A 12,291-nucleotide genomic window follows, 5' to 3' on the forward strand; every position below is an offset into this window, starting at 1 on the left:
ATTGGCCTGATATGAAGAGACCAATGATAAATAGAAATCACAAGTACCCTGCCAAAGCACAGAAAGAACTCTTAAAATGTCTGATGAAAGGACTTCTCTTTCATAGAATAATCCTTTTACACTGAGCGCAAAGAGAAACTAACACAAATTTTTGTTTTTTCTTTCCAGTAAATTATGAGTAATATCATTTACAGTGAAAATATATGCAGTATTGGATATCGAATCTTTGGATAATATTGTTTCTTGCTGATCTGGGGTTGGAAAGATTTCAATTTTCAACACAACCAATGGGTTTGTTTTTAACTCTCAATTTGTGTGCTCCACTCATCCAGGGCAGTGCTCAGACTGTTCTAGGGGCTTGGGTCTTTGGACCTTCTCCAAAAGACGAAGGCCCTGTATGTCCCATACCCCCGAGCCATAATTAGGGGAGAGGAAAGTATAAAAAAAAAAAAAGCAAAGCAACACAAAAATGTGATTAGTTTAGGTCTGGGTGCAAAAATGTGCAATAAATTAAATAGTGCCATATAGGCCAAACTTTTCACCAAAAAAAATAAAAAATTGTCCTAACCCCAGCCTAAATGCTAAGGCAAAGGAAAAAAGGTGCTGCCTGAAAAATGAAAGTGGAAAGTACCTTACTATATGCATGGGTAGTGGTCATCACATAGGGTATTTTCGAGGGGTGTAGTATGTGATGCCGGCGGTCGGGCTCCTGGCGGCTGGAATCCCGACCGCCGGCTTACCGACAGCTGGGCTAGCGCAAATGAGCCCCTTTCGGGTGCTACCCACGCTGCGGGCACGCTAGCGTGCAACGCTATCTATTCTCCCTTTAGTGGGGTCGTGGACCCCCAAGAGGGAGAAAAGATGTCCGTATGCCAGCGCCGGGATGGTGATTGTCAGGAGCCCGGCCGCCGGCAACCTGAAGACCACCCTTTTCGAGCACCCTCTGCTCAGGCACCAACAGGAGGCATACATAGCACCTTGAGCTTCAGGCATTCAGCCTCTTTACCTGAAAAGTCCTAAAATCAGTATTTAACAACATATTTGCCTGCAGTTCTATGAAGCCGTGTGACGGGGGGAGTAAAGAAACTTCACTCCCCCCGTCACTGCCCCCCCCCCACCGCAGGGTCGCCCGTCGGCGGATCGGCCAGTGTGTAGGGCCTACAACTCATAGCAGCCAATGAGCAATTTGTTAGATATTGTAAATTTTAAATAAGAACCAAATATTTTTTTTATGGAAGCAACTGTTGTACTAAAATATGCAGAAGGTGTCTTGTGTAAATAAACTCCTGCAGGTTTCTGTGGTCCACTGCTGCATTCGAGGACTCTGCATCAGATCACTTGCCTGAACATCGGCCATCTGAATAATCCCCAGGTTACGCAGGATGGTCAGGTTCTTCACTTTGCAGGGACTAGGAAATCTGAGTCCCAAGACGCAGACCCTGCCCTCACCACTCCCAGAGAACGGGAGCAACATAGTTTTGGGAACACTGCCCAGCTCCACCAAAACATCCCATCCCCAAACAACAGGCTGTAGCTCAGGGGCCACTGCATGCAATCATGCAAGACCCATTGTGCACATGCGCAGATGCCCCACTATTGGTATTGCATGTTACATACATTTCTAAATCAAGCTCTCCGTGGGGAATTATATAATTATTTTCTGTCCAAAGGGAGAAATTATTTTAGATGGAAACTGAGTCACTGCCCCGCTCCTGGGGTTTTAAAGCAGGACATACACTTGTTACCCTATATAGTTCATGTTTCATTGGTCACCTGTGGATTTTTAAAATGTGACAGTTTGTGATACACAGTGCACCTGCGTCTGGGGTGACCTGGAAAACATGAACTGTTTGTGTTCTACTCGAGGACCAAGTTTGGGAACCACGGAGCTAGAACATCCACCTGCTTACAGATCTTTTTTTCTGTGGAGTTAGCAGGTTATTCTGGTCAGCATGTAATGAACTGTAGAAGCATCAGTGTTTTAATAAAGCAATAACGTTCCATATAGTGGTAGATTGCACCCCAATTGTTGTATAAACTAAGTATTACAGCCTGCTTACACTTAACTAGAATTAGTATGGTTGCTACTTGTTGCAAATAATCATGTGTTGAGTGTGTGAGTATAGTACAAGAGGTCTGGTGTTTGAATCGGGTTTAGTGTGAAATACCTACAATCAAAATCCCGACGGTCAATATCCTGACAAAAATTGAATGATGCTCAAAATCCTGACAAGGTTAAAATACCTACAATGTCGACAGGTCAAAAAGCCGACACACATTTTTCATTGTTTATTGTGTGTATGTCGACATGGACACCGTATAAGTGTACCGCGTCCCATCACATGGCCCGCTGCGCTCGTCATGTTTTGGGCACGGTGCCTCACTGCACACTATTATATTTCCTCTCCAGGTCCACTGGGATGGTAAGGTATGAACAAGTCAGTTTCAGTGAAAAACTCATGTTGACTTTTTTACCTGTCGGCATTTTAAATGTTGGTATTTTGACCTTGTCGGCATTATAAATGTTGGTATTTTGACCTTTTCGGTATTTTAAATGTTATTTTGACCTTGTCGGTATTTTAAATGTTGGTATTTTGATTGTAGGAAAATTGACCACATCCAGTTTGAATGCCCTGCATTGTGGATTTTAAAACGGGGATGATGCACACTTGTATTTTGTATTATTTATATTAGTAAACAATACATACTAGAAAGTGGGAAGAGCCCAGATTAACCCCCCACCACTAAACAGAAATTCTTGATCTGACTCTGTAGGCTGAACACAACTAATTTTTCCGTGCACTGATGGGGCATCCTTTGGAGAATATTATTTGCCTTAAAAATTTAGTGAACAAAGCCACTTTCAGACTTCTACAACCATATTGTTTCTGTATAGAACTGTGAACTGTTCAAACACTATAAATGCATAACAAATAATTTTGTATTTTTGCAATATAATTCTGTTTCCTTCATTTGAAGTATGTAAATTTACTTCCAATGTAAAACAGCTCTTTGCTGCTCCTCTGTTATTCTCAAAGCATGTAATTTCTTTTGTTTTCTTTATCTTTTTTTATTATCTTGCTCTAAATTAGAATTCTATCTTGATCACAAAGACTGTGAAGATAAGCAAGTCGGAGACAAAAAGTGCAAGTGGCTTTTCAGTGCTCATGAATTTGCATATGGGGGTGGCAAAGGAAATTGTATATGTATAATTGTGTTTTTATATTGCTCAGTGCTGCACAACTTTAATGTATAGTGTTTGTCACCTGTCCCAGAGTTTGTATTTGCTCTTTGCTTTCTCATCTTGTTATAAAATAAAATAAAAGATTTAGTGTTCTTGTTGGAGCTCTTAGAGGGGGGGGGATTAATTTGCTGGTGAATACCTGCGCCTGGGCAAATAGCCGTGCTGTATGGCAGCCCAATCTTACACAAAAGTATTTGTTGCCGCCATAGGGTAGCGAGCATTTTTGTGCGATTCTGGCATTCTGCCAGCTGGGTGAAGGGGGTGAGAATTGTGATTCTGTTTCTGCATAGGGTAGCGAGCACTTTTGTACGAATCTTGCATTTGGCCGGGCAGAGGGTGCGAGATGGGATGCTGTTGCCGTGGCACTTATACACCGGCAACAGTATCCCATCTCGCAATACGTACCCTTCGCTGGCAGTTAAATTCCTCCCTTAGAGTGGAACATAGAGAAAACAAGAGTGGATATTGTTACTTAAAACCTAGAACAGTGTATGCCACAAGAGAGAAATGTTTTCTTGCACAACAGAAAAAAAAATCTTCTTTTTTTAAAAACGTAGTATGTCTCAATAGATTGTCAGCACTATTACGATACTATTAGTTGCATGTGAGAATTTCTTAACCTTCTTAATCCAAACACATAACAAATAGCATTCTAATAGCGTGCATGGAGCCTTGGGTGTCAGTTTGTGTGTGGCCTAAATCTCCCCAGCCTTTCTCAACAGATGTAATGGATGAGGTTAGTGTTACGCCATCCACTGACTTATCTGTTTTCTCTAATCCCAACATTTATGCTCCTCTTTTCCTTACCATGTTTATAGAGATGCAGTTAGAGAAACGTGCAGCTGATCTATTAGGAAGCACACGAGTTAATTGTATCTGTATTTTGAATGTGATTTAAAATGTCACTAAAAATGTTGCAAGAACTACTTAGAGACTGATCAGTAATTAGAAATACAACAAATAGTTTACCACCTTTTATCTCAGGCGCTTGGTGAAGGTAGCAGGACGTGTGTGGAGCTCTTGCCTGGCTGTATACAACTACTCCTGGGGACGCCTGGTTGTTTGATTTGTAACAAATGCTGTTGTCTACTGTTTTGTGTAGACCATTCAGTCTGGTAAGAACCCACCTTTTAAAGTTTTAAATCTTGTGAATAAATTTTTTATGGTAATGCACTATTGGAGTACCATTTTTATTCACATGCACCTTGGGTTGGAATAAGAAGGGGACACTCCAGAGACGTTGGAAGGAGTCAGGATATATCTAAGACGGTGACCCGCTCTAAACACTGCGCAATTGTCTACATAATAGTAGACCACCTGATGCGGTACGAGTCTGGCACCTCTAGAGATTGATTCACCTGTCTTCTCCCATTGTTACAATATCACACTATGTATTTTTATGTTCCATTTTCCAAGGGCATATGTCTCCTGTAATCTGAGAGATTGAACACTGTATTAGTTGAGGAGCGCCTGAGATAAAAGGTGGTAAACTATTTGTTGTATTTCTGTCTATCGGGAGTATTGGTGATACTTCTAACCACTTTTCTTTTCGGCGGCTCAGGCGCACTAATTGTGATCTATTGTCTGCACAAAAATGATCAGTAATTACAGTTAGGAGTGGCATTCTTCCTCTATACAACAATCTGAATACATACGAATTACCGGCGGGCAAGATGCCGGCTGTCCACATCCCGACAGCGGCATCCTGCCTGCCAGAATGTCTGCAGTGGGGCGAGCGCAAAGAGTCCCCTTGTTGGTATGCTGTGCTCACCACGCTGCGGGCTCGGTGACTTGCTGCGCTCACCACAGGATCTATTCCCACTCTGTGGGTGTCGTGGACACCCACGAGTGGGAATAGTCCTGTTTTGCCAGGATTCTGGCGTCTGTATCCTGACTGCCTGCAAATTGAACGGATCACTAACAATTCTACCTAACCATTTAAGTCATTGCTTCTATAAACACATTTCTGTTTTATTGCTGTGTTCATTTTAGAATCTATTACAATGTGACTTTCAGTAAATCTATATACTGTGTGGGAACACAGCCCACATGCACAGCTATCATTTGCCCGAGATTCCTCGTGACAATAGCTGTCTCCAAAACGCAGAGGATATGGGTGTGATAGTTGCTGAAAGTTGTGCCAGTTTTGTATTTTGTAATTGTAATAATGATCATGCTGAGTAAGTGGTGGTCTGTAAATGTACATTAAACAATAATGGTATATGGGCACAGGTTAGAACCATTAGAACCTACACTGCTACAGTGTGTACAGGGACAGAGGGGGTGGAAGATGGTAGCTGGGTGGTGTGTACAGGCCTTTGCCCCCTCTCCAGTGGCGGGGAGAGCAGTCACTTACTTGCACCAGGGAGCAGAAGCACTAGAGCGAAGGCCTGGGGTCCTCCTGCTGTCATCAGTTTGTGGAGGAGGAGTTTCATTATGTTCAGTAGCTCTTTGCTGGCACTTGTGGCTCTGATTACACCATGTGAAGCCCTGCATGGAGGCAGAGGGGACACCCTGTGACTTTCTGTGAGGGGGGCATAGGGACACTTGGCAGGACACCTTGTGGTCGCTGCATGGAAGCAGAGCCAGATTATAGTTGGGGGCAAGTGAGGTCAGTTTTTTTTTATTGGTGGGGCCCCCACAAGCCTCAGTCCCCTGGTCAGAGGGGCATAGACCCCTTCCCTTGAATAAAAGCAAGGGCACACTGGCGGGAACAGTTGCTTTCCAGAGAACATAAGAGTGTTCCTCCTGCTTCCACTCTCACATATTTGTTTACTGGGGAACAATTCTGTGTAGCCAGCAAGTGAGGACAGTATCTGGGGTGGTCTTCAGGTTGCCGACTGTGGGGATCCCGGCGCACAGTTTACCGGCGCCGGAATCCCGACAGCCGGCATACCGACAGATTTTCTCCCTCGTGGGGGTCTACGACCTCCCTGGAGGGAGAATAAATAGCAGCGTGGCGAGAGCAGCGAGCCCGAAAGGGCTCTTTTGTGCTGGCCACGCTGTCGGTATGCCGGCGGTTGGACTCCCCCGCGCCGGTATGCTGGTCGCCGGGAGCCCGGCCGCCGGCATACCATACTACACCCAGTATCTGGGAGCTGGTAAAAAAAAAAATTGTTTGCATCCAGAAAGCAATTGGGCCCTATCTGGGCAATGTTTAAAAAAAAAAATATTTGTGAAGGCCCCCACCCGGCTACTTCTTGTAGCCACCCACCTAGAAATATTTTCTGGGGAGAACACTGACTAAGGCTAGGTACACACTATACAGTAAACGGGAGCTCGGCCTGCTTTATTGAGTAATTGCATGTTTAGGCCAAATACCAATAAAAAAAAAAGGCCAAAAACACCTAGAAATTCTCAACTTTGATTATCTGATCAATCAGTCCTGACAGAAGATATCAGCCAAAAGGTCCCAGTATTTTGCACTGTGTGTGCATTCTCTATAATCTGCCCTTATTTATTATGCTTTATCCTGATTATCTCATTGTGGGCAGACATATGCAAATTCAGCGTGTTGTGGCGGAAAATCAGTAACTGCTGCCAATATTGAGCCCTTCCACTGGGATGACCAAAATTGAATTGTGTGTTACCTAGCTTTTAAAGTGCTGGGAGGTTTGAGATCTTTTACAGGTCAAACTAGAACAATTCTCCTTTCTCTTTACGACCTTTCAGTGTTATGATGTGCCTCTTGTGTGAATGGGATCCAGTCAGGATCCTGGCAGTTGGAATTAGGGTTAGACTGTGGGGAGGGAGTGTTAGGTTTAGGCTGTGGAGAGGAGGAGTTAGAGATTAGGGGTACTATACTTAGGGGTATATTCAATAAGAGTCAGGTCCATTGCGACATGCAGTTGTCGTAATGGACCCGACAACCCCTATTCAAAAGAGCGGCCAAATCCGACTGTCGGATTTGGCCGCTCCCGTTGTCATGTCCTGCTGCTGCTGTCAGCAGTGGGGGAAGCTGTCAGCGGCGCTGGATGCCGGGAGGGGGTGATGTCTGCTGCGCCGGGGTGAATGAGAGATGTCTGCTGCGTCGGGGGGGAGAGCAGCGGAGGAGACAGAGCAGACGGGAAAGCAGTGGCTGCAGCAGCGTAACAACAGGAGGCTCACGGCAGCGTCCACCCGGCTCCAGCAAGCGGGACCTCGCTTGCTGGAGCCGGGTAGACGCTGCCGCTGGGTTCCTGCTCTCCCCGCTGCTCCCCCATCTCCTGCTCTCAGCTCACTCATCTCAATCCGACTTTTTTACAGGATTGATACACTGCATTCTCATGAACATTGTACAGCTCTGAGTGTAGTTCATATGTGCACTTTAACTTTGGTTGCTTATTGCAAACAACTGTTTCTAGTGGGTGGAAATTAGAAGTGGGTAAAAACAATATCCTGCTTTTTGTTACAACATTTAATTCTTTATTCTTCATAGAATTAAAGAGAATAGATAGTTGTTTTTTTTACAGGGAAAAAGAAGACGCATTACACCATTCAAACCATTATTTATATTGTTTGTACTTTCCTTACACCATCTGTTAATAATTATTAAACATTCCTTTGGCGTTGATGTTGATCTTTGTGGGCTCCTTTTGAGAAACAAAGTTTCTGTTTGAGAGGTTTAAAATATGAAAGGAGTTTGTGGGCGAAGGCTGCAATCTGTTATTTAGTAAAGAGCAGATTTTACTGAAATGAAAAATTAGTATACCCTGACTCAAACGAGCATGAAAATAACATGACTCACATTCCTTTGCAAATATGGTAAGTTTAATTGCAGAGCAGTAGGACAGAACAGCCATACCTTAATGACATAGAGCCCAGGTGCCCCCGTGTAAGGACGATCTGAAACTTTTCGGTTGAAGAAGATCGTTATCATGAAGAGAAAATTAAGTGTATTGGAGACCATTTCCTTTATGCACATACATGTCACTTGGGCTTTTGTATTTCATAAGGGTAACAAGTGCTTTAGTTGAAGTGTCCATGCCTCAGAAATGTAATGGAGTGTTGAAATGTTAATTAACAAGCAGTTTCACCTGCCCCAGACACCTAGCCTACAGCAGCTTGTTGAGTGGTTATAGATGGGGCTGATAAGAGTATAATGCCTTTGGACTAATAAAAGTGATACTTTCTCAATAGCTCATTTCCTTTGCCCACAGCTATATATCCTACAGATGAGAATGTGTAGGCTGTATCCCAACTGCGTGACCACTCCTTTTTCTGTTCCAAAGTATTCTTTGTGGGGTTTTTTTTTTTACTGTGCTTTAATGTGTATAGGTAATTTTAATATTCTTACACTTTATCAGCTTTAGTACTGTGGCTCTTCTAGCTAGGACTGTTGTTTAAATGTTTTGTTTTGTTTTTTTGTTTTTTTATTTCTTCTCCTCTGTTACGAAGGCTGAACCAACTCTATTACCGCAAGAATACTATCACCCTAGGGAAATTTGGTTTCATTGTTTAAAAACAAACTTGGGATTCTCAATACCCCACAGAGTTTTGTTGACTCAGTGTTATATTAAACAGCTTTGTCTACATTACAACACATACAATGTAAGTGTCACAGACAGGACAGTAGAACGCTTGTCCTGCAACTCTAAGCAATGATTATATGTAAACGATTATATTTTTTATATTAAGTCTGTTATAAACCTGTAACACTTCCATAATCACACATGTATGTTTGCAGATAACACAAAATGATGTAGTGTAATAGAAGCGTCCATGCTGGAGTTCCTATCCTTACAGTGTAGCCTACTGTAGGTAAATTGGGAGATCAGCTAGCTATATAACATATGAAGTTCTGTGTGGATAAAGTAAGGTTATGTATTTGGGGGCTAGACATATGATTACAATTTCACAATATTTGTTTGAATTAGAAAGGGCACAGCTATCATTGTTGCATTAATGCTATAGCATTTTATACGTGCAATTTTGTACTGTGAGTTCTGAAGATACTGTCTCTACCTGTATTAAATGACTTTTAAAGCTTTTACTACATATTGGGCTCAATGCAGTTAAGTGCAAAGAGGGCAAGTTGCCGTTACAACAGTGTAGAAACGCAGGCAACTGCACAGCAAATCGCCCCCCTCTCTGCCCATTCTCACCCCGACCTTGCGGCAAGTCCGGCTATACCGTAAGTGCTGCATACAGCCGCAATAACTCGTGATTTGAAGCTTAGTGGGTTGAGCCCACTGTATACAAGGAGGAGTTTTGGAATCTTGTGATTGTTTCACTTTATATTAAAACCGCATCCAACATTTTCTTCTATTGTTTGAACTTATTGGATAGTCTAATATTGTTTCTGTATCAAATGAATTAATATGTAATCATCATAGAATGTTTAGGGTAGCATTAATGTGTCTCTACCACTTTAGTGGCGATGCAGCAGCAATACAGTACTTTGCAGTGTGAAGGTTTCTCTTGCTGCTTGGTCTGTGTGTACACACACACACACACACACACACAAACACTCTCTCTCTCTCTCTCTCTCTCTCTTTAACATATACAATTGAAATTTATAATTAAAAATTAATATGGAATTGTATGCTCACATCCACGGGCAAATGCAGGATTTCTATAGGGGGAGTATCCTAATGCTTGATTTTAGGGCAAGTGTGGCCAGTCCATAAAGAGGGCATAATAGGCACTTAGGTTATAATCTGCCTCAAAGTGCAGTGTTTGTAATACCTCAGACAGGAATATACAAGGCCATTCCACAATCCATGCACCCTGCTCTGTTGAATATTGGAGTTAGAGGGAGCGGCAGAAGAACCTAACATTTGCCCAGAACATACATGTACACTTGTCTCCTTGTACAGTATGGAGAGTGATGGAATACAGTATTAATAATTAATACAATACTTTGCATTGAAAAATTATTTTTCTGTTATACCATTCAAAATGTATTTGTGTTGTTGAGGAGTTCTGCATTTATATAAATTGTGTGTGTTTTAGAAGTACTTGTTTGCATATATTCTTCCAAAAATGTCTTCCTATTTTTATAAAGGTGTAAGACCGTCCTTCCCAACCGTGGTCCTCAAGGCACACTAACAGTCCTGGTTTTAGTGATATCCATACACAGATGGAAAAATCAAAATATCCAAGATACTAATGTATTCACCTGTGCTCAAGTATGGCTATGCTTAAAAACAGGATTGTTCGTGTGCCTTGGACCTTGGTTGGGAAACACTGGCGTAAGGTGATATGCAGTTCCCAGATCAAATGAGATTACTTGGAACACTCTGTGTTTTAATACAGTCCTACCCTTGTCTACTGTTAATACTGTATATACAGTTGTTACCTTTCTGTGCTGGAACGTTTTATATGTGGGTTATCTACAATATTTGAAATTCCCACAGTGTGGTGAAGCCCAAAACTTGGTTCCTGAATGCTACAATTTTTATGTTTGTGTTCACACAGGTGTACAGGCAGGATTGCGAGACTTTTGGCATGGTCGTGAAGATGCTGATAGACAAGGACCCGTCCCTTGAAAAACAGGTCCAGTTTGCATTACGGCAGAATTTAAGTGAAATCGGCGAGAGATGTATTGAAGAGCTGAAATTGTACATTGCAGAATATGATGCAGCTCCTCAGGACCTGGCATAGCATGTATATAGAATTACTGTGGGTTTAACTTTTTTTTTTTCTTGGACTTTCTTTATAACCTATAACATATAGATATGTCCGATGCTAAGATACAGTTAGTGTAACTGGTATTTTCATAGGTATCGCACATTATTACGCTTTATTATAATTTTTTTGTAAGTTACAAAGTAGAAATGTTTAAATGTAGATGATAAATAGGCTGAGCTGTAGGTGGGTATTTTATTCATAGTTTTCTTTGATTTGTTTTTACTGCAGTATTTGTATAATATGTAACATTTACTGTTTGTTTGTAGTAATTGCATTCCTAGATCTGTCAATTCCGTAAATTCACTAAATGTAGAATGTTTAAAATGTTCTTTTGTTTTATTTTATTTTTAATTTTATGAATATCTCTGGAAATTACCATTTCCTTCTGTACAGCATCATTGTTATTTTACATGAGAAAGCTGTTTAATACCATGTATTGTAAATACATGTACCTGATAAAGTAATTGTCCATAAACACTGAGAAAGAGGTTGATCCTAATGAAATGGGCACAAAGAAATACAACAAATATCGTATGGATCAACCTGTATTATCGATGCCCATTGCAAACTCATTCTTTTGTGAAAAGTAGAAATGCTTAAAGTATATACAGAAGGGTGTTTGGTTCAATTCTTGTGCCACAAAAAGTTTGATTTAAGAATAAATTAAACACTTTAGAAAATATTTATGTAGGCTAAAAATGATCTGCAGGTTACTGTGAGAATATATTACTGTATCCTATAGGAATAAGATTGATTTGTTTATATGGGTCACCCTGTTACCTGTGCAATAGTTTTTGTAGAGTGGTTAGTGTTCAACTTAAATGGGTCACTCAAGTAGTTTATAACAACATCAAGTATCACAGAGATTACAATTCAGAATATACCTGGAGTTACATCTATATTGCAATTTTATTATATGTTCTTTTTAAACTTTGATTTTTCCACATCAGAAGAGTATATAAATGAAAACCTATCCTTGCTGACAAAATACAATGTGTCATTTGACTTTATTTACTTTGTAGTTCTTGGTTTTTTCTTCAGCTAACTAACATTAGTTCTGGCTGCCAAAACTGCACACTAGTCACCTGTATTTTACTTTCAGCAGGAGTTTATTGGATGATGTACTGTAAAAGCATAAAAATGGAAATCTGTGGCCCTAGAGCTGTTGTAGAACTGCATTTACTAACGTGATCAGCTGGAAGTCATAGGCGGACAATGCTGTGGCTCAAGCGGCACATCTTATCTTCTCACAAGGGTCTGCAGTGCCACAGAAAGTGCATAGAAAAGTACATTAAAGAACTGCTACGGGCATTAAACACACAGACACATATTTAAAATATATATATATATATATATATATATATATATATATATATAAGAAGAAATATCTCTATGGAGCGCTCTTATTCTATAATCTGATATAATTAGATGACTGT

At 41.1% G+C, this 12,291-nt stretch overlaps 1 protein-coding gene across 8 annotated transcripts in view; it reads left to right on the forward strand.

The window, feature by feature from the left end:
- Positions 1-11,865, forward strand: part of PPHLN1 (periphilin 1) — a 217,531-nt gene extending 205,666 nt beyond the window's left edge. For 6 of the 8 annotated variants that reach the window (XM_063927327.1, XM_063927334.1, XM_063927332.1 and 3 more), the window contains one exon: positions 8,621-8,842. In XM_063927327.1, the coding sequence (XP_063783397.1) occupies positions 8,621-8,827 (207 nt within the window). In that variant the 3' untranslated portion in view covers positions 8,828-8,842. Of the gene's footprint in view, positions 1-8,620; positions 8,843-10,642 lie in introns of those variants that run through there. The other 2 variants (XM_063927330.1, XM_063927333.1) reach the window with 1 other exon arrangement.
- The last annotated feature ends 426 nt before the right edge of the window (positions 11,866-12,291 follow it).

The sequence above is a fragment of the Pseudophryne corroboree genome, chromosome 6 (genome assembly GCF_028390025.1).
Source record: "Pseudophryne corroboree isolate aPseCor3 chromosome 6, aPseCor3.hap2, whole genome shotgun sequence".
Lineage (NCBI taxonomy): Eukaryota > Metazoa > Chordata > Amphibia > Anura > Myobatrachidae > Pseudophryne > Pseudophryne corroboree.